Source organism: Trichechus manatus, unplaced genomic scaffold (assembly GCF_000243295.1).
Source record: "Trichechus manatus latirostris isolate Lorelei unplaced genomic scaffold, TriManLat1.0 scaffold00028, whole genome shotgun sequence".
In the NCBI taxonomy this organism is placed as follows: Eukaryota; Metazoa; Chordata; class Mammalia; order Sirenia; family Trichechidae; genus Trichechus; species Trichechus manatus.
In genome coordinates this window covers 17,513,910-17,540,487 of record NW_004443964.1, presented here as the reverse complement: position 1 = coordinate 17,540,487, position 26,578 = coordinate 17,513,910, and the positions used below count along the sequence as shown (strand labels likewise).

Below are 26,578 nucleotides of genomic sequence, written 5' to 3'. Positions count from 1 at the left end.
ATCTCTTCATTTGATGTTTTAGGGTTTCAGGATTGTTGTATTCTCTGTTCGGCTTAGTTTTTTGGATCTTTGCTGTGGAGGGATGGCGTGGTGCTTCTGCCTAGAGCGCCATTTTTGTTGTATCTCTCTAAAGAGGTCTTTTGCAGCAGATTTGCCCAATGCAATGCGTCGTTTGATTTGACTGCTGCTTCCATGGGCGTTGATTGTGAATCCAAGTAAAACAAAATCCTTGACAACTTCAGTCTTTTCTCCATTTATCATGATGCTTATTGGTCCAGTTGTGAGGATTTTTATTTTCTTTATGTTGGGGTGTAATCCATGCTGAAGGCTGTAGTCTTTGATGTTCATCAGTAAGTGCTTCATGCCCTCTTCATTTTGAGTAAGCAAGGTTGTGTCATCTGCATATCGCAGGTTGTTCCAGCCCTCACACTTTAGTGGGCTGGAAAGCCCAAGGAGCACTCACGAAGTATTTTTTCTGCAGAATTTTAATGTTTTAAATGCCGTCGCTGTTAAAAGCCTTCATGCTGGGCAGAGATTCATGTTGTGTACACCTCTTCAGAGCAAGAACTGGCTTTAGGCTCTGGGCAAAGCAGTGGGCAAAGGCACTTACACATAGTAGGTAAACCCGCTGCTGTCAAGTTGATTACGACTCACAGCAACCCTACTGTCCTATGGACAGAGTAGAACTGTCCCATAGGGTTTCCAAGGCTGTAATCTTTATGGAAGCAGACTGCCACATCTTTCTCCTATGAAGTGGCTGGTGGCTTCAAATCACCAACCTTTCAGTTAGCAGCTGAGCACTTTAACCACTGTACCCCCAGGGCTCCTCACATAGTAGGCTGACAACAAAATTTGTAAATAATTTATCTAGTTCCTTCACTCACCCAATATGTGTAAATAATTTATCTAGTTAATTCATTCATTCATAGTTGTTGAACACCTACAACTGTAGGCACTTGAGTTCCATGAGTGAGCAAAACAAGGGCCCTGGCATCATGAGGCTTACAGTCCAGAGAAGGGAGAAAGACAGTAAGAACAGGTCCAACAAGCAAATGATAATGTGTTAGAAGGTGATGTATGCTCTTAGAAAGCAGTAGCATAGTTTAAGGGTGTGCTGTGGTGAGGGGCAGAATAAAGAGTCTTGAAAAGAGAGTGATCAGGGTAGACTTCGTTGGACAGTTCCAGATAAATGCTGCCAAATTTCACCTTTCTGAACCCCGTTTTTCATGTTTCCATGCTAGTGCCCTTCTATAGACTCCGTGGCAGAAACATGGGAACAGATAAGTGCAATACAGCTTCATACAGGGATCTTTCTTAATCAAATATCCCCTTAGGCTTTCTCATATGTATCCATTCTTTTTGCTGTGCACATAAACTGAAGTACGTGTAAGACGGTCCTTTAGTGCACCTACATTGCTAATGCTGTTGCTGCAGTCCTCCATACGATGTGAGGCTTTAGGAAACAGGTCAACTTTAATATCAAAGAAAGAATTTTCTGTATCTTTTTTTTTTTTTGTCACTTTCTTCAGTACTGCTGTCTCTTTTCTTCCTCTCCAGCTTTTGGCACTTCTCATAAGGACAGAAATGCTTCTCTTTGGTACTTGGGCCCTGCTGGCCTTGATCCTTTGCCCAGGTAAGGCTATTTGGGAAAATTTCTTTAGCCAGTTTGTGCTGTGGCACAGGTAGCTGGTTAGTGAAGAAGGGCATAGGAAGTTCTGAGTGGGGCAGCATTTATTATTCACTCATCTGGACCCTTGGGAAAGATTGCTACTTCTTGGAACGCTAGGACATAGAATTCTTAGGCACCTTTGGCTTGTAATTGGGATAACCCAGATCAAGTAAACTATCAGAGAGAACCCCCCTAGGAAATAAGCCTTCTCTTCTTGGCTCCGTGCTGCCCCATGCTCCCTGCTGTCATGACAAGCTACAATAGGATATGAATAGTACAAGGCCTATAGTTCATTGTGAGGAGTGGATTCTCCTGATGTCAGGAAAGGAACTGGAGCCCTAGTGGGTAACGTTGCTACCAGAGGTGTTTATTACCAGAGGAGACTGGTATTTGGGAGATGAAGTGGATGGCAGACATGGAGTAGCTAAAGGGGACCTGTAGTGAAGCCTTCAGGAGAATGTGCCGTTCACCTACATCAGGCATCTAAAATTCACCTGGTATCTCGCTCACTGAATCTGAGTAGATTTCCCTAACAGACTAAACTCTTAAGCAACCAAAAACATTTGCTGCCTTAGCACTGAAGCAAAATGGAAGTCTAAATTTGCGAAAAATAGCTGGGAATTTCCATGGGAAATGAGTGACCCTAGGAGTCACCTTTAGGGCAGTGGTTCTCAAAATTTGGTGTCTGTAAGGTTCACCAGGAGTGCTTCTTTTGTTCACTTGCATATTTCCAGGTCCCACCTTCAGAAGTTCCTAATCACTCAGTGTGAGGTGGATCTGGAATCTGCAGTTTTACCGACATTCCAAGTGATTCTAGTGAACTAAATTCTTATACCATAATTTGAGAGAAAGACTGCTTTGGGGTTTAAGTAACACAGCTTTTTTGTTCAGGATTCTACTAACCCCATCAGGGCCCTAAGCAGCCAGTCTTGGGGAGCTTCCAGGAATTCTGGAAATTTAGGAAGAAAATAGCCTCCTGGGCATAATTTTTAGCGACTCCATAGTTTCCATAATGACCCTAATGGAGAAATTAAGATCCTAAGAAATAAGATCAATTGAGGGAATGGTGGCAGAATCAGGGCTATAACTTGTTAATTAAGGGTCTTCTTGTCTGGTCCCCTGTACCCTTTTTTTAGGGTAGGCTCCCTATTCTCTAACTTATCACTAGATAGAATAAGCTCTGTATTTTATTTGGGTCTCCTGGTCCTCACCAGAGTGTTTGGTATATGTGGTTGATCATTTCAGGGGCCACAGAAGAGCTATTTGAGGTCTCTGTTTGGCCAGATCAGGCCCTGGTGGAGTTTGGACAGTCCCTTGTGGTCAACTGCAGCACCACCTGTCCAGACCCGGGACCCAGTGGAATTGAGACCTTCTTAAAGAAAACCCAGGTGGGCAAAGGGCCTCAGTGGAAGGAGTTTCTCCTGGAGGATATCGCAGAGAATTCCATTCTTCAGTGCTTCTTTTCATGCTCAGGGATCCAAAAGGAAATGAGCCTGGGCATCTCCGTGTATCGTGAGTGGGGCTGGGGAGGGAGGAGGAAGGAGGGCGAATATGAATATGCCTTATTTAGGGGAGAATTTAGACAGGGATTTCTTTTAGGGGAGAGAATTAGACCCTTAATGAGAATTTCTGTCATACTGTAGGATTTCTAGAGCCAATTACTTCTATTTCCCTTTGGTGTAGGCTTTGTCAGGATTTCATTAGGAGCAGACGATAGATGAGATCCAGACGTTTGTGCTTGAGGATCTGTCCAAATACAGGAGGCATATGCCAGTAATGCTCTTTTCTAAATTATCAAAAGCTGTACAAAATTAGTACTGAATTATTTGCTACAAATTCTTAGACCAAGTAGAGATTGGCGAAAAGGAGGATTTTTGTGGGCTTGGGAGTTAGAGAAATCTCCATGGAAAAAGGAGGCTGTGGAGCTCCAGCCCTGCAGAATGGTTAAGGTTTGAATTGATACAGATGGGTGAGAAGGGTCTTGCAGGTGAGCAAACAGCATTGGCAGAGATATGGTCATGAGAATAAGTGTGGTCTCTGTGGGCTGAGAACTTGGTTAACTAGGGTGTAGTTTTTGTGTGAAGCCAAGGAGCCCTTCCAAAACTGTTCATGCCTCTGAAGCACCTCTGGTAGGTGGTAAGCTCTCCAGAATGGCAGCAACAGTCAATACAAGGGTGCAACAGTCACATTTTTTGGCTGTAGCTTTAACCACCTTTGATGGGCAGAAAGTTAACATGTTCCATTTAGGGCAGGGGTGGCAAAAGCTGACGCTGTTGGTCAGATGGTTTAAGGGCAGCAGTCACCTTCTTTCACAAACTGCCTGTTCTGTGCCATTTCTTCCTGCCATTTCTTTTTTTCCGAGCCCCATCTTTTTTTCTTCAAGAGCCACCAGAGCACGTGATCCTGGAGCTGCAGCCTGCGTGGGTGGCTGTGGATGAAGCCTTTACAGTGAAGTGCCACGTGCCCAATGTAGCACCCCTGGAGAACCTCACCCTTACGCTTCTCCAGGGCAACCGAGAATTACATAGAAAGAACTTCGTGAGCTTGGCTATGGCTGTCCAAAGAGCTGAGGTCGCCATCAGTGTCAGAGCTCAAAGGGAGGATGACAGGTGCAATTTCTCCTGCCATGCACAACTGGACTTGAGTTCACAAGGTGGAGGGCTCTTTCACAGCAGCTCAGCCATCATGGTGCTCCGGATCTTCGGTGAGTCAGAGCCCAGTTATGAAAGGAATACTGAGGATCATTTTCCTTATTTTACCTTGGCCTTTGGGACTAAGCTCCCACAGGGTTTGGGGTGAAGGTGTGAGGATACTTGAGCTTCACTTCTACTTGGGCTCTAAAGTCACCCTAGGAGAGAGAGACCTTTTAGCCCAACTCCTTCCCTACATTGTGGGGTCCTACATGACACATGATTTATCATGGCTTTTCTCCTCCTTTTTCTTCATTTCTTGGCAGAATTCTCTCAGAGCCCCCAGATCTGGGTCTCTCCACTGCTGGAGGTTGGGATGGCAGAGAGTGTGAGCTGTGTGGTGGCTAGGGTGTTTCCAGCCAAAGAGGTAATGTTCTACATGTTGCTGGGAGACCAGGAGCTGAACCCCTTTCTCTCCTGGGAGGGAGACACAGCATGGGCCAATGCCACTGTTCGGGCCCTGGAGACTGGTGATCAGGAGCTGTCCTGCCTTGTATCTTTGGGTCCGATGGAGCAGAAAACAAAGGAGCCAGTGTATGTCTATAGTAAGTTACCTGCTGCTTCCCTTCCCCGTGTGGGTCCTCTGCCACTGAAAACTTCCACAGTAATGGCTTGGTGATTTGACTACAGGTCTCCTTGCTCACCTTTGCTAGGCACACTCTCAACTGGATATTAGCCTTCGTTTTTGTCTGATAAGTGTGGGCTGGTTGGGGACAGGCATTGAAACAATAGTTTTACCCAGTCTTCACCTTCAGTTTTCTTAGGACACCTACTTACAAAGAGGTTATGGATGCTTGAACTTGTTCCTCGGTGAGGAGGAAATCTGTGAGATGAAAAGACATCTTGCATCCTTGCAGTAGAGGCATAGCCAAATGGGTGTATGCTGTGTTTGTCGTAGGAGAAGCTCTCAAATCCCCAAACCACCTCCATGTTCCTGCCATGCAGGTTTTACAGAACCAGTAATGTATCAAAAACCTTTCCCTTGCTGTCTGGCTACCCAAGGGATACCACTAGCAGCAAGAGTATGGAAGTGGCTGCCAGTTTTGAGAAATATGTTTTTATCTTTCCTTTTCTTACAGGCTTCCCTCCACCAGTCCTGGAGATAGAAGAATCATACCCCTCGGTGGGGACAGATGTTAATGTGACCTGTTCAGGACATGTATTAACATCACCCAGCCCTACTCTGCGACTTCAGGGAGCCCCAGACCTCCCTGCCCCTGGGGAGCCTGCCTGGATTTTAGTTACTGCGAGGGAGGAAGATGATGGCCGAAATTTCTCCTGTGAGGCCTCCTTGGAGGTTCAGGGTCAGCAGTTGATCAAAACCACTGCTATCCAGCTGCATGTCTTTTGTGAGTAGAGGCCTGAGCCTTCTTGTCAAAACAAAGATTATTAGTCTACCATTTCCAGAGATCTTCTTGGCCAGTGGCTTCATTATTAGAGTTGCCATGTTTTTCTCATAAAAAACAATCAAAGAGAGAATAACTTCTGCTCCATGTACTCAATTTAGGAGGACAGGGATATTTATGTAGTGAATTTTAGAAAAAAAAGCAATATAACATGGTTTGATGCAGAAAGTGACCTGGTTATTTGGGATTAAATTATCGGGGATTTACATATGTGGGCCAAACTGGGAAGTCCCTTCGCCAATCTGGACCTCAGTTTCCAAAAAACAATCAAAGGAGAGACTATAATTAAAGCTGTCCCAGCTCACCTTACCCTGGGAGTGTGAGTGGGGAGAAGCTGAGGGGGAGCTGGGGACAGAAAGGAAAGTACGTACAGTGATTGTGCGGCATTAGTTGAGGGCCAATGGCCAAAAGCCTAAGAAGTGATAGTTGGAGCTTATGCTGAAGAGGAAAATTCCCAATAATTCCATTTTGAAAAGTAGAAAAATTCTCATCTCTGGGTTCACCTCTACCCACTTCCTCACTCACTGAGAAGCAAAGAAGGGAAGCAGAAGCCCCAAGGTCACCATGGACAGACTGGTGTTATCGTCTAGTCTGAATCCATAAAAATACCCTATGGTACATTTCAGACTTGGGGAAACTAGTAAAGAAACATTGACTCAAAGCAGGGAACCCATAGTGCCCTCCTTGGGAGAGAAAGCTGCTGGGAGGAGGACTAGGGAGGGGAGCATGAAGGTAAGGAGAGAATGTGGCCCACTGAGCTTGGCTCCTGGGGGATGCTCTTTCTTCCAGATGAGCCACGGTTAGAGGAATCTGGCTGTCCTGGCAACCAGACATGGGTGGAAGGGACAGAGCAGATGCTTGCCTGCATCCCAAAGGGAAACCCGACTCCAAGCATGGTGTGTACCAGGAATGGGATGATTTTCAACCTTGAAGTCCCACAGACGGCAACCCAGAACCACACTGGAACCTACTGCTGCGTGGCCACTAACCAGCTGGGCTCTGTCAGCAAAGATATTGCTGTCATTGTTCAAGGTGATGTAGCTCCCCTGTTGCCAGTCCCAGGGTGGAAGTCCAGGGGGTTGGAATTCTTACCAAAGCATAGAGGGGAGGAAGATTTTAGTGGGCTGGGGAGGATGAGACTGAGATATGGGCATGGTGAGTTGGGGCGAGATGATTCTCTTGCCCTCAAGACCTCCCACCTGTCTGTCTTCTGTGCTTCAGCAGGACTGGATGAAGACCTCAGCTCTACTATCTTCATCATTATCATTGTGGCCCTTGGAGTGGGTGTAGTCACCATAGCACTGTATTTGAACTATCGGCCCTGCAAAATAGAGAGAAGGAAGTTGCCCTATAGACAGAAAGAGAACAGCAAAGAGGAGGAAAGCCAACTTGATGTTCAACAAGCAGAAAAGTGCAGCCCACATAACTGTTAAATAGAAACAGCAATTGGTTGAATGAGACTTCTACTGGGGCTTCCCAGGGAGGGAAGAGGAAGTTGAGAAGAGAGGCAGAGCCTGAAAGTGAGGCTATATTACTCTTTGTGTTCCATAGTCCTGTGAAAACAGTGTCTCTGGCACTGTGGCAATTGTACCTGGTCCATCTGCAAGTTCAGCTTTCTCTTCTGAGTTCTCTAGGAATTTCACTCTCAATGTTCAGCTAGTGACAGGGCCTCTTGCTCTTTGCTATGTGCTTAATCAGTTCACTCTTGGATTAAAAAAAGAAAGTGCTGCCCTTGCCTCATCATCCCCACACCCACTGCCATTTTTTCCCCAAAACAACAGATTGCTCCCAAACATCAGACTGAAGAGATAATTAAAAAAATCTCAGAAATGCAATTCATTCCTCATGGTTTTTCTGATGACTACCTGGGAACTAATATCTCAGTATAGGGACAGAGCCCTATTCTCTTCTCCACATCCCCCTGCTTCCCTGGCCTGGTGCTCTGGAATGCCAGCCTCAGAGCTGAATTGATGCCATCATTATGGAGTCCTGGATGCAGCTTTGGCAAAAGGGTCAGTGGCTGGTTAGGCTTCAACTCAGTAACAATCTATTGTGGGCCTCGACAGAATACAAAAGTCAAAACCCACACTTGGTCAGACAAGCAGCTTACCTAGCCCAGAGTTCCGTCCTAGACGTGGAAGGTAGAATTCTCCCACAGAATTGGCCTCATGCAAAGGGATCCAAACATCCCTGAATTCCATTTCATAATCGATTATTGAGTAATCGTCTGTGAGTTCACGTTCTACTTGTTGTCCTATCTCTACAGGCTCTTAGGGTAGAGTTCCAATGTTTATGCTTCCTTTCCATAAAGAAGTAGTATTTTCATCTGTCTGCAAACTATTTCTTTTAAGCCTCAAGAGGAATCCTCCTGTAACAATATTCACCATATGATTTTATGACCCAACTTCCTTCTCTGTTCCTTGGAAAGAGTATATTCACCTCAGAGAAGGCATGAGGAACCATAAAATCAGATCCTTTCCCCCAAATCAGTCTTGTATGGGTTGCTGAAATGTTGGATATGGTAAAAATAAAAGTTATTTTATGATACCTGAATGTATTTCTCTTCTGCATCATTGCTGAGAGCTTTTTCATTAAAATAAGGTGCAAAAAAAACGTTGCTTTTTGGAACTTTGAGTACAATTTCTAAGAAAAGAGTACCAACTTGGTAGCATAAACAACCCGCCCAGTGTAGGTGGTGCATTAGCTCTGGACAGCAGCTTGTTTGAGGACTCAGTGACCCATGCTCAGCCTCTCCTCAGAAGTACAGTTCAGACTTCCAAACAGAAGCCCACAGTGTTCCAAATTATAGATACTAGCTAGAAAGAAGGAACACAGCATCAGTTACCAAAGGGAAAAGATTCTCCCATTCTTGCTAGCACCTCCCCTGAATCTGGGGTTATGGATTAGATATAAAAAGAACACTTTGGTTTCAACAATTCAACACATGCTAGGCAATGGGGATAGAATGGTGAACAAAACACCATCCCTGCCTTTCACAAGCTTGTAGTAGGGAAGCTAGAGCAAGTGACCAGGAAATTACAATTGCACGTTAACTCCTGTGGTTGGAAAAGCATAGGCTATTACGGGAACAACTAACTCAGGGATCAGGGAAGGCTTCCCGGAGAAGACATTATCTAAGGTGAGATTAGATGTGTCTTGTTTGATTTAGCAAAACAGTATCCTCCTAAATGACCTCCTCAACCTCAAACTTTCCACGGAAACCCTGGTGGCGTAGTGGTTAAGAGCTATGGCTGCTAATCAAAAGATTGGCCGTTTGAATCCACCACGTGCTCCTTGGAAACTATAGGGCAGTTCTACTCTGTCCAGTAGGGTGGCTATGAGTTGGAATTGACTCAACGGCAGTGGGTTTGGGTTTTGGTTTTGGGGGCGAAGTGGTTGGGTGCTCAGCTGCTAACTGAAAGGTCAGCAGTTTGAACCCACCAGCTGCTCTGCGGGAGAAAGATGTGGCAGTCTGCTTCTGTAAGGATTAAAAACCAAACCAAACCCGTTGCTACTGAGTCAGTTTAGACTCATAGTGACAGAGCAGTACTACTCTGTCCTATAGGGTTGCTATGAGTTGGAATCGACCAGATGGCAATGGGTTTCACTTTATAGTAGCCACTGCTCTCATGTGAGTGTAAAATAAATTACTCACTTTTTCGAAATGAGCACTTGGGGAAGTAAGTTAGGAAGCAGGTTTAAGAGAGATGAGTATAGAACAGCCCAATCCAGGAGTCTCCAGCCGTTTCAGCGCCTTGGGATCAGCTCCATTAGGTCTCATGGCAAACCCCACCTCATGGCCCCAGGACAAGAATCCAAAGGGGTGGGGACGGGGGGAGGGAGTCTGGTCATTTTGAGGCTTGGAAACCCTGGTGGTGTACTGGTTAAGAGCTACAGCTGCTAACCAAAAGGTCGGCAGTTCAAATCGACCAGGTGCTCCTTGGAAACCCTACGGTGCAGTTCTACTCTGTCCCACAGTGTTGCTATGAGTCGGAATCGACTATGGGTTTGGTTTTTTGGTTTTCTCCAGCAGAGAGAGCTTGGAGGCTTAGCCAGCTGCTACCTTTCCTCCTCACTGCCACATGATGTCGCTGTTGACAGATTGTCCTACACAGCCCATCAAACCTTGCAGCTCTGCATACCCAGGTACCCAAGCAGGCTGCTGTGCATCTTTGAGGGAAGATGATCCACTGTCTCAGGGCTTACTCCACCTGAGGGTGACTCCTTGCTCGGATTTCCAAGGTTGCAGCTGTTGAGCTCAGTACTTTGGGTTAGTTGTCCCACAAGGCTCTTTAGAATTGGGCTAGGCACTTTCCTTTGCAGACTTGGAAACTTTGTTCCCTTTTCCTCCCCAGGGATCCACACAGCCAGGGCTCTGGCAGCTCCTCCTTGTCACTTCTTAAAGCATAAAGAGTCTTATTACATCTCTTGTCCGCTATAATAGAGCTGATCTCTGCCCACACTTCTAAGGGTAGCTTCCTTCATTGTCTCCCGGGGGCCTGACACACTAATAAGTTTTGATGATACTCATTCTGACCAATAGAGCAACCAGCTCACACTTAACTGCAGCTACCCTGATTATCTCCAGGGGAAGACATCTACCTTCAATACTCTAAAAGTTTATCCTCTGAAGGATGATCAAGGCGAATTTCTGGTATCTTTCTCTAGAGCTGAGAAAACACAAGTAACATATTCAGTGAGAAAAGTCCCAGCTTTTCTCTGTCTGGCAGAACATGTCTCCCCGAGGTTGCTGCCAGTTCAGAATCTTTTCTGAAACCAAATAAATACTATGTCAAAAGTTTTAGTTCAGACACTAAATATTCAGTGGTGCTTCTTACTATAAGGATCATAGCATTTACCTGCCAAAAGCCAAAACCAAACTCATTGCCATCAAGTCTATTCCGACTCATAGCGACCCTATAGGTTAGAATAGAACTGCCCCAGGATTTCCAAGGCTGTAATCTTTATGGGAGCAGACTACCACATCTTTCTCCTGAGGAGTGGCTGGTGGGTTTGAACTGCCGACCTTTCAGTTAGCAGCCGAGTGCTTTAACCACTGCACCACCAGGCCTCCTTCCAGTATTTGCTTTAGAGGCTTATACAATAATTGGAAGTAAATGACACAGTGTTTGTAAAACACAAGCATGGTGTTGTATGTATGTGTTCATAAGTGGTAGCTTTATTATTACAAATAATGCTGGTGGTGATCATAACTATAATCGTAAGTCCAAAAGCAAGAGTCAAATCCCTGGCAACCATTGAGGACCATCAAAAGTCATACACCACACAAGCTTTCCCATATGTTCTCTCTTCATCCTTTTCTTCTTTCCCATTATGTTCTCTCTTTGTCCTTCTTCCTTCCTTCTTCTACTCCTCCCCCCTCCTTTTGTTCCCTAAGATTTAGGACTACTAGTAGGATGATCAAGGAGTCAAGGTGGTGCAATGGTTAAGCACTTGGCTGCTGTTGTGGATTGAATTGTGTCCCCCAAAAATATGTGTCAACTTGGCTAGGCCATGATTCCCAGTATTGTGTGATTGTCCACCATTTTGTCATCTGATGTTCCTATGTGTTGTAAATCCTACCTCTGTGATGTTAATGAGGCAGGATTAGAGGTAGTTATGTTAATGAGGCAGGACTCAATCTACAGGATTAGGTCGTATTTTGAGTCAACCTTTTTTGAGATATAAAAAAGAAGCAAGCAGAGAGACAAGGGGATATCATACCACCAAGAAAGAAGCACTGGGAGCATAGCACATCCTTTGGACCTGGGGTCCCTGCTTTGAGAAGCTTCTTGACCAGGGAAAGATTGATGACAAGGACCTTGCTCCAGAGCCGACACAGAGAAAAAGGCTTCCCCTGAAGCTGGCACCCTGAATTCGGACTTTCAGCCTTCTAGACTGGGAGAGGATAAATTTATCTTTGTTAAAGCCATCCACTTGTGGTATTTCTGTTATAGCAGCCCTAAATAACCAAGACAGCTGCTAACTGAAAGATTTGCAGTTCAAACTCACCTAGCAGCTCTGCGGGAGAAACACCTGGCATTCTGCTTCTGTAAAGATTACAGCCAAGAAAACCAGGTCTACTCAGTTAGATCGCATCCACCTGAGGGGTTTCGGGCCTCGGGACTGTCAGCACTAAAATTGGGAACGTCTCAGGCACACCAGGACGACGTGGTAACCCAAATACTAGTATCATTCAAGACATTTCTCAGCTGTGCTGGGGCCGTTCTGAATTAAAGAATTAAAGAAGCTACAAGGCAAAGTGTAATGTTTTCTTGGCCCAGAAGCCCAGGTTCTGTAATTCTGAGGAGGACTTGTGAAGAAAGGAGAGTGTCACTTCTGCTCTCAAATGTATATAAAGGGACAAAACTCATGTGCATATTTCAGCAGTGCCCATGTAATAAATTCAGAAGCGGTCATTTTAGGTTAAATTCAAAAGATTACATGGGGTTGGAAAACCTTTATTCCATTAGTTGAGGATTATTAAGGTCTTCTTTGTGCGAGTCTCACTGATCTTGCCCTCCGAAAGAGTTTCATGAGAAAATAGTTTTTAATGATTGGTTAAAATTAGAAGCAGAGAAGGCTGCAACTGGCCCAGGTCTTTATCTCCTTTTGCTCCGTCTCAGTAATTCAATAGCCATGGACGAGTCTATCTCATCTTTGTGGTCCCCAGCTGGGTGCTTCTCAATCTTGTTTACACATTAGAACACCCAGGGAGCTTTTAAAAATACCACATCCAGTCCTCATCCCAGACCAATTAAAATTAGAATCTCAGGGTGTGGAGGCTTGGATAGGTTGCTTAGAAAACACGCCAGGCGTCTTCTAACACACAGCAGGTTGCAATCCGCTCCCTAACTGGAGAGCTGAAAGGCAGAATCCAAAACCAAAAACCAAACCCACTGCCATGAAGTCGGTTCCCTCTCATAGCGACCCTGTAGGACAGAGTAGAACTGCCCGATAGGGTTTCCGAGGCCTTTACGGGAAGTAGGCTGCCACATCTTTCTCCTGCAGAGTGATTGGTGGATTCCAACCGCTGGCCTTTTTGTTAGCAGCCGAACGCTTAACAACTGCAGCCGAGTGCTTAACCACTACGCCGTGAGGGCTCCTGAAAGACAGAGTGACAGGTGTCAAATCAGAGTTTAGGACAGAAGGTCCTTAAGGTCTTGTTAAATTCTAAAATTTTGCAAAATCAGCTAGCATCTTTGTAATTCTCAAACAGCAATGGTGGCATTCATTCTGCTATACCTAGCTGGAGCTGAGTGGATGCTCAGGGGAGTGTGGCGCCCCCTGCAGTCTACTGCTGTCATGACAACCACACTTTAGAAACAAGTGCAGTGGATAAATAGGGCATCCCTGGGTGGTGCAAACGATTAATGGTTCGCCTGCTAATTGAAAGGTTGGAGGTTCAAGTCCACCCAGAGGCACCTTGGGAGAAAGGCCTGGCGATCTACTTCTGAAAAGTCAGCCATTAAAAACCTTATGGAATGCAGTTCTACTCTGCCACACATGGTGTCGCCATGGGTCGGAATGAACTTGGCAGCAACTAGTCCTGGTGGTGGCCTGACCTTGTAATTGCTCTGCCACATTCATTCAACAAATACTTATTAAGATGGCTCACATTTCTTTTTCAAACACTTACTCAAGGCAAGAGATAATTCTATTTGTGTTCATTACATCAACCTCTAAAGACCATGAGATTTCTAAGTGATTCTAAGGCCAAATGAAGGATGTTACAGGGAGCTCTGATTTCAGTGTAAGAAATACTTTTCTGAAACCAGAGTGGTCTAATAATAGAATGAGTTGCCTCGTGAAGTAGCGATTCTCTTGGTGCTAGTGCTGCTCACTGCTAAGAATACCATCTGTCTGGGATGTATAGAATAAGATTCCTAAATTAGGAGGAATCAAGATGATCCATAGCCTTTCTAACTCCAAAATTCCATGATTCCAAAGTCAGACAATAAAAGAATAACTTAAGGGAGAAAGAGGAATTGTTTCCGAGCTAAGAAACAAAATTCCAAATGTTCTGATTATTCCAACTTTCAGTCACTCCTCGAGGGTTTATGTTATGTACAAATCCAAAAATGAATACGGGTGAGTCCTGTTTTAAAGAGAACCCATTACAGCATATAAAAACCTGAACTTCTCAAGAAGATTAATTACGGGGTTGATTATTTGCATTATAAAAGGACTATTGACTTTGTAAACTCATTCACACTTTTTTAGAGTTACTTTGTGCATGTAAGTATTGATTTACAGATCACTAGCCACTTAGTGTAAACCTGGTGGTGTCATGGTTAAGAGCTATGGCTGCTAACCAAAAGGTCAGCAGTTCAAATCCACCAGGCACTCCTTGGAAATCCTCTAGGGCAGTTCTACTCTGAGTTCTACCCTGTCCTATAGGGTTGCTATGAGTCAGAACTGGCTCGATGGCAAGGTTTGATTTTTTTTTAGCCGCTTGGTCGAAGGAGCCCTGATGGTGCAATGGTTAAGCCCTCAGCTGCTAACCAAAAGGTTGGCAGTTCGAACCCAGAAACTGGCTCCTCAGGAGAAAGACCTGGCAGTCTGCTTCCCTAAAGATTACAGCCTTGGAAACCCCATGGGACAGTTCTACTCTGTCACATGGGGTCGCTATGAGTTGAAATAGACTCAAGGGCACACAACAGCCACTTAGCCAAAGGGTTTAGGAGACTAAGCATTTAACTTTAAAGCATTAACCTTTGAAGGACATTTGGAAATAAAAAAGAAACATCTGAGATGTCATTAGACAAACAGAATCGGATTTATAAATAATTGTTTGAACACTCTATCAGAAAACATTAAACACCCAAAATTCAAAGTAAAAATAGCAACAATTTCTTTTTTTTAATTAATATTTTATTTATTTTAGCTATAATTTCTTGACTGCTGTAAAGGGCGAAGCATTTCAGAAACATAATTTCATTTAATCCTCACATGAGTCTTCTAAGGAGATAATAACATCTCTCCATTTTACAGATGAGGAAACTGGGTCTCAGGATGGCAAGTAATTTGCTTATGAGCCCCAAATTAAAGTCCAGGTCTTTCTGATTCTTTCCTTTATGCCAAGTTGTCTCAATCCACTGCTCTTAGAACAAAATTACTCACTGACAGCTTGAAGACCAGACATGTTTGGGCTAACCAGTGTTTGTGCACAGAATGTTTTCAATATGTGTTAGTTGCCAATGTTTAAAAATTGCATTTCACATAGAAGTCTGGATGTCCTGTCTGTCTCAACAAGTCAGAAAGTCTGGCAGCTCTGCCTTGCGTTCCTGAATGGCAACTAGGGCCCCCCCCCCTTAGCTGGAAACTCAGTTCTTGCAGTTGCCCTGGTCCACACCCTCCATGTTGCAAGGAGGCTGGGTGTCAGTTGCGATTATTCCCATCCCACCAGCCTCATTACTTGTATGGTTATCTATCTGGTACCTGTTGGCCCTGAACTTGAAACTCTTCCATTTTCCTTACCCCAACTCAGTCCAAAACTCTCTGGTTCTGTTCTCCCCAAACCCATTTTTGCAATTCTTCCCAGGTGATGTAAAGATTAATGTGCTTGGCTGCTAACTGAAAGGTTGGAGGTTCATGTCCACCTAGAGGTGCCTTGGAAGAAAGACCTGGCAATCTACTTCCAACAAATCAGCCATTAAAAATCCTATGGAGCACAGTTCTAATCTGAAACACACGGGGTCACCATCAGTTGGAATCGACTCCGTGCAGCTCATTTTCCCATTTCTCAAGAGTAGTTGAGTCTAATGTGTATTCACCTTAAAATTTCTGCCCAAGAGTCATTCTGTGATTGCTCTCATTGTTTTCCCACAATTTTACAGGCACAGGTTGAGGCATTTTGCTTCTGCGCTTAATAGCCTGTCTTGCTTTCATTTCTTCCCCCTCTTGGGGGGCCTAGGTTTGGCGTTGCTGGTGCTGGGGGTGGGGGTGGGGAGTCTTCAAGTACTTTGTGGTGGTAGCCCTGACCTATGACTGCCCAGCAAGCTGGGACCCCGGACTTGGGCAGGGGTGGGAGGGTGGGGGTGGACTTAGTATATAATAGAGAGGAGTGAACCTGTCAGCTTCGTTCTGGCCCAGGAAGAGCTGCATCAGTTATATTTCAGCCACCTGGTTCCCAAGAGACCTTCTGGTGCCTTCCCAACCTGCCCCTCGCCCTGTACTGCCCACCCCATTACAGAATGACGCCTGCTCAGACAATATGATGCAACTTTATTTTATTAGGAAAAGGGCGGGGGGCACGTGGAGGGGCACTCTAGAGTACAGGGAGATCTGGGAGGGGTAACAGATGTTCAGCAGCTAGAAGGCACAGCTGCTTTCCACAAAGCGACGACATTTCATGACCCGCAGGTACGTCTCCGCCTTGTGCAGGTCCTTCTTGAAGCAGGACAGTAGCCCGTAGTTCTTGAGCAGCGCGTCATCACTGCGCAAGTTTGTGTCAAACTTGTCGTAGGTTTGCTTGAGGACCTGCCCAGCGCGGGGGCTGCCATCTTCCAGCTCCTGCCAAAAGGAAAGCAGAGAAGGAGAGGCTTTGGGGTGTTGGCCCTCCCTCCCCCATCCAGCCTCCGCCCCTCTCCTGGGCTTAGGGAAAAGGCATGGAGGGTCCAAACAGAGGAATGAGGAGGAAGATGGGTTCTGGGTCAAGACCAGACTGCTGGGAGGCCAGCGTGATTTCCCTCCTCTGCCCCAGTTAAGCCCCCCACCCTCAGCTAAGCCAGTGAGCACCCAGGGCTGGCGACCCACAGCCCCCTCACCCGCATCAGGGCCTGGATGCCTTCCTCCAGGTCCTTCAGCTTCTCGTAGACGCGGTCGGAGGTGCCGAAGACCAGGCTGTTGGTGAAGACCCTGCTGAGAAACTGCACCGGCCCGAGCCACGACTGGATGAGCAGCAGCGAGAAGCGCAGCAGCTCCACATCCTGCGGGCAGGGAGCCGGGTGGTGGACGTGTTAGTGCGGAAGGCACCCCGGCCGCCTGGACTGTGGGGCGAGACGGGGACACCAGGGAGGAGGGGGAACTTTTCAGAAAGGGGGGGGCACTTACGGATCTCTGCTGGGCCTCATCCTTGCCCGTGGGGGCTGGGATGGTCTCCGAGAAGCAGAAGGCAGCCTGAGCGTTCTGGATAGAGTATCTCTGCCCCTCGGGGATGTAGGCGCGCTCCTAGGTGAAGAGACCCACCCAGGTCCAAAATGGGGCGCAGTGCTCATCACTACTCTATGAAACCCCTTGGTTTGTGCTCATCTGACAACATCTCCACTTGGATGTTGAAAAAACCCTAAACTTGTTAGTTTTCTCCCAGTACATGGAGGGTGAGGATTCACCCCTTCCTATCCACCCCTCACCCAGTGCCTAGGCCTCAAGACGCTTACAAACTCCTTGTAGGTGTCGGCGGCCAGCTGGTGCAGGTGCTGGGCCCGGAGCACGGCATTGGCAAACAGGCTGGACAACGGCATGGCAGGGAAAGCGTCCGCCTCCGGAGGCCAGGGCTGGCAGAGCAGGACAAAGGCCAGGAGCACAGAGGTCCGGGAGCCTGGAGAGGGACACGAGGGTCAAGGAGGGCTAGAGGGCAAGAGGCTGAGGTACCTGCCATCTCTCCCCTGCCCCAGGGGCTTTTCCGTTCTCCTTCTCTACTCACCGGGGATGGAGAACATTTTAAACTTGGCTAAATGTCTGGGTGAAGATGCTGTGCTCACATCCAGAAGTCCCAAACCCCAGAGTTAGTGCCCTCATCCTATTTGCAGGGCCCACCATCTCCCCTCAGTACACCCCAATCCCAAGAGAATTTTGGGGGCACTTACCCGCAGCCATCGCAGCTGGGTGAGCTTTTTGAGGAGCTGGGTCCTGGGATCCTGGAATCGGTCCCTCATGGGCCCTTTTTATACTCTGGCCCCTTCTCTCTCTGCCCCTGCCCCCAGCTGTTTTCTCTATACATTTATGTATGGGGCCATGGAAGGGCCTGTGCTAATGGCTGATGGATAATTTAGAACCTCCTCCCACTCGTCCTGTTCCAGCTCTTCTCCTGGGCAGAGGCGTAGCGAGGGGGGAGCAGAGGAGGGGGGACTCGCCCCCTGGGTGCAAGTCCAAGGGGGCGCCAGACGAGGCGTGGAATGACATTTCGAGGCGCCACAAATATGAAAGGCGCCTGACTGAGGCAGTCGGACAAGAGGGGGGAAGGCGTTTCTGTTGACATGTCGCTATCAACGTCTATCCATCTTGGAATGGGGGGGCACAACTTAGAGATTGCCCCTGGGTGCTCGTTACCCTCACTATGCACCCCCTGCTCCTGGGCTTGTCATGTCTGCTTCTCATATCCCTGGGTTTGTCATCTTCCCCTCCCCACTGTCACCAGCCCTGTGAGGCTTGTGAGCCCAGGCTGTCAGCTTGAAAGGACCACCCAATCTGTCTCCTCTTTAAGGTGAGGGGTAGAAGGGAGTCCAAGGCAATGCGGGGTTGTCCACCATGGGGAGGAGGGCCTAGCCTGGTCTCTCAAAGGGGGGCTATGTTAGGATGGCTGTTCCTTGAGAGCAGACCCGCTCTCCCCTCTCTGTCCCTTCCGTTGTGCCTGCGCTACTCCCCTCCACCCACCAGAGACAGTGTGTGTGTTGCGAAAGGGGGACAAGAATAGTCAATAGATTCTGGGGTTTCTGAGCACAGTCCAGTCCCAGACTCAACCTTTGCCTCTCACCTCCGTTCTCCCACCATCCCGCTGCCTGGTTCCACCTAGGGCAGCTGGATGCAGTGCTGATACTGACCACTAGAGGGCACTATACATACCTACATACATGCCTATGCATTGCGGATGAGATTCCGACTCATAGTGACCCTACAGGACACAGTAGAATTGCTCCATGGGGTTTCCAAGGCTGTAAACCTTTAAGGAAGCAGACTGCCTCGTCTTTCTCCCGCAGAGCGGCTGGTGGGTTCGAACCGCTGACCTTTTGGTTAGCCGTCGAGCACTTAACCACTGTGCCACCAGAGCTCCTTAGAGGGCACTAACCTCACACAGTTGCCCTTCCCTCCTCCCCTACTTCCCCAGGTCGGCGGGGCAAAGGACCAACATTTGAGGAATCTCCCCTGCTCCTTGGACCTGCCACAGAGATGCAAACCAAGACTCAGAAACCCCAGGAACCACAAGCGCTTCCTCCCCCAGCCCTGTCACCGTTGGAGAATCGCAAAGTTGGAAGAGCTATTGAGGTCTTGAGCCTTTTCCCCAGTGCTGGAACTCAGGGTACAGCACCTTGAAAGGTGCTTGATTCAGTCACTGAAGGTGCCTCTTCTACTTCCTACTCTTCATATTCGTATCGAGCTTATCAGCTTGCCTACGATTCTCACAATTAACTATCACGACCATCCAGTGAAGGAGATATTATTATCAGCCCATTTTACAGAGGAAGAGACCGAGGCTCAGAGAGGAAGACTTGCGTGAGCCACCTCAGCCCAGGTAGCAGATCTCCAAAGTCTTGTTCCTCCTTTTGCATCATGTTACATCTTCCAAAGCCCTTTCCCCAAAGCAGGTTGTGTAGGTCCACTTGGTTATTTTAACTGAATACAGGAGTCCTGCCCCTGATCACGAGGGTCCTTTTGTCCTCCCAGAAGGGGCAGATGGTTTTCCCTCATTTCCCAAGTGAGAGTGGCCCACAGACATGTCGGAGTGCACACATCAGGGCAAGGCGAGGCCAAGGAAGGCTGGCACTGCCCCCTTCCAGCCTCCTGGTCCCCAGAGTTGGGCTATTTCAGCTTCAGTATAGCACCAGCATCAAAATGCCCCCAGTGATAAGACCAGGAAAGAACACACTCCCCTATGTTTAAACTTTCCACCCCTTGAGTTGAAGAACATTTAGTACTTGACCCTGTGGGAAAACAAGCAAGCAAGCAAGCAAGCAAGCCCTTGTAGAGGATATTGGTTATAGTGCTGGCAAGTGATGTTGAAAATTTACACCCCTGTGGCCCTGAATGCTTGGGGCTTGCCATCTCCCCCTTTTAGGACCAGAAGATAGAGGCCCCTTTTCTGTGATCATTCCCGAATCATTATCCTACCAGTGCCCCTGATTTGTCATCTGCTGGGAGGGTGCTGGGACCTCTGGGAGGGAGGTCCAAAGAGGGACGTCATCAAAGATATAGGCTCTGAGGAAGGTGGGGTCATACAGAAGGCGAGGGTAACCCTCTCCATTCCTTCTTCCATCTCTACCAAAGAGGATCCAAGCAGGAAGTGGAGGAGGAGGGTCCTTGAGTCCTTCTACTTGGGTGAAGGGGCACTGTTGCGGCATTCCCCCACCATGACAAACCCTTTTAGCTAAGGTTGGGGACTTGTGTGTGGATTTTGGACATGGTAAAAGCCTCCCCTAGGAGTGAGGACGGCAGAAGTCAGAGTAGTGGACATCTCAATGGCCACATGAGGTGGGCATGAGTGAGGTGTGGCTGAGGCTCCCCACCCGTCAAGTTACAGGTGGGATCAGCGGGGTGGGGAGTGGGTGCCTCCTCTCACCACATGCACTTCTATTGATCCCAGAACTAGATTGGTCCAGAAGATTCTGGGGACCCCTGAAGATACACCTTTACAAAAGACCTTTACATAAGGTTACCATGGCACCCACCGGAACCAAAGAAGGAAGAACTGAAGGGTACGTGGGGGGGGGGGTGTAGAAGTTGGTGCTCCTTTTGCTCAGTTTGGACTGTTTCAGGACATTTATTGATGGAAACCACGTACATAACTCCTTGTTAGTAGAAGATAAACTTTCAATTAGACTTGGGATTTTCCCTCCAGTGCTAGGAAGTCGCCTACACTTGTGGCACCACCTGGGGCCAAATCCCTGTCTACTCCAGGTTCAGAGACTGCCTACAACAGCCTCTGAGTGGCAATGGGGAGAGGCTGTGATTAGCATCTCGGATGTCAGCCTCAAAAGACTTGGGATGAATCCCCTAATCATCTTGGATTTTCTTAAGATCATCCCCTTAATAGTCTGGGATCCATGCATTTCTCTTAGTGTGCCTGGAAGTCCTCCATATTTCCAGACTTGACCATCTCTGGGGTTCTCTGGACCTGCAGCGGAAGGTCATGGATGTGCTCTTGGTCCTAACGTGACCTCTTTCAGGTTCTAATCCTTGGGGCTTGGGGCAATCTCATTTATCAGAGCCATACTCGCCTGGGTCTTCGGGACAGCCTCAGAGAACCTGATGGCAGGCTTTCTTACTCACCTTGTGGTCATTTGAGGCCCATGCGTCTTGCCTCTAGCTCTGACCTTCTTCCTTGAGGTCAGAGACTGGCATTCCACCCGGGACACACTCCACCTCCCCTTTGTTTCCAGCATCCTTTACATGCGTCTAGGCACCAAGTTGATCGCTCAGTACATTGGGTCAAGATCTTCAGAGAATATTATCTGGGGATTCCCAAGGGCTTTTCCAGAGGATGTAAGGAAGGAGATGAAAATTTCTGAGTGCCCACCATGTGCCAGGCGCTATACTGGGTCATAGCGGGCATGAGCCCCATTTCATAGCTGAAGACACTGAGGCTCAAAGAGATGAAGTCACTTGCCCAAGGTCTGCCAGCTAAGTGATGGTTGCCATAGGCCCATAGTCTTTCCGTGGCGCCAGACTCCTTAGAATCCTCATCTAGTGAAGGCAGCTGCGTTTCTAGGGTGGACAGAACTTTCCTCAGTGCAAAGCTAGTGGGGCAGGACTCAAGCCCTTGCACAGAAGATGTTGAATGAAGGTGGGGAGATAGAATGCAAGGAAATTCAGCCCCAGAATGAGGTGTCCACAGACAGGGTTTATGAGGTTTAGAAAAGAGTAGAAAAAAACAACCCAATGCACTGATCAGTGAACCGAGCCACACCATCCTTCCCATTTGTATTGCACGTTTCAGTGTTCATCATGTTTTCACTTCCTCTATCTCATTGGACCCCTGAGTTTGCCACATGATGTGGTCAGTGGGTTTAGGCATGAAGGAAGGGGTTTGGAGGGCTAGAGGTTTGACACACCTGTGTATTGCTGGGAGTGTTGTTTACACCGGTTGAGGATCTCTGAGCAATCTGGAAGTATGTAACAAGCTACACAACTGGGTATGCTAAGTAATTTCCACTTTGGGGATTATTCCCCAGGGAGAAATTCCCATTGAAAAAGAACAAATGTCCAGGTATTTCCAGCAGCTGTGGGAAGTCTGAGGTGCTTTCCTGATATTGACAGCTGGAAACAACCTCTCCCTCTTTTTACCTTGGTGGCGCTGTGTTTAAAAGCTTGGTTGCTAATCAAAAGGTCAGCCATTCGAGTCCACCAGCCACTCCTTGGAAACCTTATGGGGCAGTTCTACTCTGTCCTATAGGGTCACTGGGAGTCAGAATTGACTCGACGGCAAAGGGTTTTGGTTTAACTCTGTGTTATGGATTGAATTATGTCCCCCAAAATATGTATTGTAAATCCTAACCTGTATGCCTGTGGTTATAATCCCATTTGGGAATGGGTTGTCTTTGTTATGTTAATGAGGCAGGATTAGTGTAGGGTGTGTCTTTTGAGATATAAAAAGAGATTAAACAAGCTAGCAGAGCAGAAACATGAGATAAGAGAGATGCCAAGCCACATGAAGATCACCCAGGAGCAGAAGCTCGGAGACAAGGACCTTCCTCCAGAGCTGACAGAGAGAGAAAGCCTTTCCCTATAACCAGCACCCTGAATTAGGACTTCTAGTCTCCTAAACTGTGAGAAAATAAATTTCTGTTTGTTAAAGCCACCCGCTTGTGGTGTTTCTGTTATAGTAGCACTGGATAACTAAGACAGTCTGGATGGAACAAACTGTTCATGCGCTCAGCTTCTAATTGAAAGGTTGAAGGTTCAAGTCCACCCAGAGATGCCTCGGAAGAAAGGCCTGGTGATCTACTTCTGAAAAAGCAGCCATTGAAAACCCAGTCGTACTCTAACACACATGGGGTTATAATGAGTTGAAATTGACTCGATGGAGTCTGGTTTGTTTATGGTTATTTGTGGAAGCTCATTGAGGCTAGATTGATGCCTTTCATCTACTCATTCATTCACACATTTACTTATTCAGGAATTAACTTACCCAGCCAAGTAGCTGTTACCCCATATTATATTAGACATTGTACCAGGCAGATAGTGTACCTAGATCAACAAAAGACGTGATGCCTTCTCTTCTGGAGCTTACAGTCTACTGGGGAGAGAGACGACAGCAAACAAATTAATATGTAATAGTAAAGTATGCAGTGGTGCAATGGTTAAGCACTTGGCTGCTAACCAAAAGGTTGGCGATTTGAACCCACGAAGCGACTCTGTGGGAGAAAGACCTGTTGATTTGTTTCCATAAAGATCACAGCCAAGAAAACCCTATGGCGCAGTTCTACTCTGTCACACGTGGGGTTGCCATGAATTGAAATCTACTCACCAGCACCCAGCAACAACAACATATGCAGTAATTTCGAATTATGAAAACGGCCCTGAAGGAAACACCTCAGCTATAGAGGGGGGAGCCAGCCCAGCAACGCAATACGTGTCTGCTGAGTGGACTAGACGAACGGAAGGGCAACATAAGGGAAGAACTGAAATACGCAACCAGCTGGGAATTGCAGGTCATGTTGTGTCTCGATGTCCTCCCATTGGTGTTAGGTGCCGTCGAGTCAGTTCCAAATCATAGTGACCGTATGTACAACAGAACGAACTGCTGCTCGGTCCTGCGCCACCCTCACTACTGTTGCTATGTTTGAGCCCATTGTGTCAATTCATCTCGTTGAGGGTCTTCTTCTTTTTCACTAACCCTCTACCTTACCAAGCATGATGGATAGTTATTTTACAATTATGAGAGTACACAGAGATCATCTTTAAACCTTAAACCAAAAACATCCCCTGAAGTCTTCTTAAAACCAAACAATAGTTTGGCTTAACTAGTAAAGAGTGTCTGCCTTGAGCATTGTGCTCCTTTAACAGCTATCTATATGGGATCAAATTGGCAACAGCAACTCAAAGGATGAGACAGGAAACTTGTGGAGTGGCGAGTTTATATTAATGAACAACTCAGAAAAGGAGGGTGAGAATGGTTGCACAACTCGAAGAGTGTAATCAATGTCACTGAATTGTACATGTAGAAACTGTTGAATTGGGGTGTATTCTCAACAGGAACAACAACAAAAGTAAAATAAATTATAACAAAATAGCAAGTACAGAAACTCGCAATGCATGGCAATATGTACATGAAAAGAGTTACAGTAAAACCTGCAAAAGACGGAAATTGTGTAAGGCAGAAAACTGTCAGAGAAGGAAAATTCAAATACTTTCCACTAACAGACAGCGATAGAAAAGTGGTAAGACCGCACCCTGTCAAAGGCAGAAAACTTTCAGACCCAGAAAAACAAGGCAGTCCTGTTGAGTTCCGGCTCTCGCAGGTTCCACTGTCTATGAACAAAGTAGAACAAGCAGTGTGCGTAGGCTGATTCCCAGTGCGCACGCACATTCTGTGCCAACTCAGGACGTGGCAGGACCTGGGCCGGAAGTGGGATCTCAAGGGCTGTCTGCTCTCCCTCCCTTCAGCCACATGGAGAAAGTGGTTAGAGGTCTGAGAAAAATACCATTTTTTAAAAACTGCATTAGGGTCGGTCTAAATATGTTTTTGACAAACCATAGTCTGATTGAATTCAGGATTTAACGCTCATTCAGCTTTGCTCTCGGTAGTCACCTAAGTTTCCAAATAAAGGGTTTTGAGGTGGGGCGACACAGCTGGCGTGTCACAAGAGGAAGGTTTGTTGTTGTTTGCAATCGAATCAACCTGCCAGACTCAGGAGCAGGTTGGGGACCTGGCACGCTCTGGGAATGCCACAGATGCAGGCTCTGGATCCAGCTGTTGAGGTGGAATAAAGAGAGCTGAGCGCGCGTGGACCGAAGCGGGGGATCCCAGACACGAGGTTCCGAGATGGCCTTTGAAGACCAGCGCAGAAGACCCGGCCAGGCCAGCCCCCTACTAAGGGACAAACGCTTTCTGCCTGTGACACCGAACGGCAGCAGCTTTTTGTGTTTTCTTTCGTTTTTCTCTCACCTATCATTTTTCTGGAAAAACACCCAAACCCTCGGGTCAGATCGCCCCAGCCCTAGCAGCACCTGCAGCCAGTGGGCCGGAAGTCAAGCTAGAATGGAGGAGGAACAAGCCTGTGCTTAAACCACTGCCCCGGGGGACCTGGCTGGATTCCCCCAGTGGGCAGGGGGCCTCGGCGCTGTGCTCTGGGTGGGGGGTGGGGGGAGTGGCAGGAGAGTGGCCCCAGGGCTGGGCTCCTGGAAGGGTGCCCAGGGGCCTGACTCTCCTGGGTGCTCAGGGCACCCATTCAGGCCCTGGTAGGAGGGGAGGTGTCCCCAAGGCTTTGGAACTTGTGAGCAAGGGGAAGAGCAAATTTCTTCAAAACACAAATCTTTGAAGGTGGCCAAAACTGTCCCAGGATTCCCTGCCTTCCTCCTCCTCCTCTCCCTCTCTCTCTTCCTCTCTCTCTTCTTTCTCTTCCTCCTCCTTCTCTGGTTCAAAGTCCTATTACTGCAAAGCCCTTCAAGAGAGGCAGCTGTGATGTCATGGAAAGAATGCTGGATTTGAAGTCAGAAGATCTGTGTGTGAGTTTTGGCCAGTCATGGTGGCCTCCCTGAGCCTCCTTTTTCCCCATCTCTAAAGTGAGGATAGTGCCAGCCCCTTCCGGGGTTTTGCTGGGGCTTAGGCAAGATGATGTAAATGAATCTGGAAGTGCTCAATCCATTTTTATTGGCATTGAAGAAGTGCTCAATAAATATTTGTTGTGGCCGACAAAAGCATTTTGTTCATGTTCCGTGTCCTGATTGTGGTGGTGGTTATACAAATCTATACATGTGCTAAAATTAATAGAACTGTACACCAAAAGAAAAAGTAATTTTACTACATGATATAAAAAAAAAAAATCATCTGGTTCCACTCCCTACCCTCAGACAAGTTTTATGACTCCCATTTTACAGATAAGGCAACTGAGGCCCAAGACATTCATCATCCCACCGTCCTCAACCAGCTTTGTTTCCACTGCCTCAGCTCAGTCTCAGGCCAGTGGCCTGCGAGACAGACATGACGACACATACAGTGTAAGGCCCTAGAACAACAAAATGGACCAGGGGGGCTTCTATATCATAAGTCCCTGAAGTCACATGCCCTTTGGGGGAGTAGGATAGAGAGGGGCAGGCCTAGCTGTTCAAATTACTCTCTGTCCGTAAATACTTCAAAGCGTTAGAGAAACCTAGTTATTCAAAGATATTAATAAATGAGTCTTTCCGTAAAACCAAGGCCACCCCTGACCCAGGGCAGCCCAAATAAGGGGAGACCCTGCTTGGGGGGAGACGTGAAGACTCCCCCCACCCACCCCGACCCTGTGGCCCAGGGCCCCTAGTGGAGGTAGGAGGACAGAATTAGCGCCACTATGCAAAGCAGCAGGAAAGGAAGGGCTCCAGCTCAGTGGAGGCAGATGCCAAAACAAGCCAGTTCCCTCTGGCAGCCCCGAGCAGGGGACGCAGCGTTGGCACCCCTGAATGAGGGAGGGATCACCCTGAAACCCCACAGCTGGGGGTCTGGCCCACCTGCCCAACACTCCCTGCCAGGGGAAGTCTGGTTAAAGGTGATTTAAGGAATCCAGAACACTAAAAGCAGAGAGGCTTTTCGGGGTCCCCCAAAGGTCAGCGGGAAGTGGAGGCAGCCTGGCTCAAGCGGGCTTTATACACAGAGGTTAATTGCATTTGTGCTCCCAGCTGTGAGCCGCTCCCAGCAACCCCCATGGCTGGCTGGTTGGGGCCCGAATTTGTAGGGC

At 47.4% G+C, this 26,578-nt stretch overlaps 2 protein-coding genes across 2 annotated transcripts; one reads left to right on the top strand and one right to left on the bottom strand.

Moving 5' to 3' along the window:
- Positions 1–1,584: 1,584 nt before the first annotated feature.
- On the top strand, positions 1,585–7,252 carry LOC101341221 (intercellular adhesion molecule 5). The gene is made up of 7 exons (XM_004374432.2): positions 1,585–1,633; positions 2,915–3,181; positions 4,053–4,373; positions 4,626–4,904; positions 5,439–5,708; positions 6,555–6,797; positions 6,990–7,252. The coding sequence occupies exons 1-7, from the start codon at positions 1,585–1,587 to the stop codon at positions 7,196–7,198; spliced, it is 1,638 nt and encodes a 545-aa protein (XP_004374489.1). The 3' UTR covers positions 7,199–7,252.
- Positions 7,253–16,079: 8,827 nt separating this feature from the next.
- On the bottom strand, positions 16,080–17,308 carry LOC101353229 (somatotropin). Its single transcript, XM_004374217.1, has 4 exons — positions 17,147–17,308; positions 16,821–16,937; positions 16,535–16,696; positions 16,080–16,280 (listed from the first exon to the last, which is right to left on the bottom strand). The coding sequence occupies exons 1-4, from the start codon at positions 17,228–17,230 to the stop codon at positions 16,080–16,082; spliced, it is 564 nt and encodes a 187-aa protein (XP_004374274.1). The 5' UTR covers positions 17,231–17,308.
- Between the last annotated feature and the right edge of the window lie 9,270 nt (positions 17,309–26,578).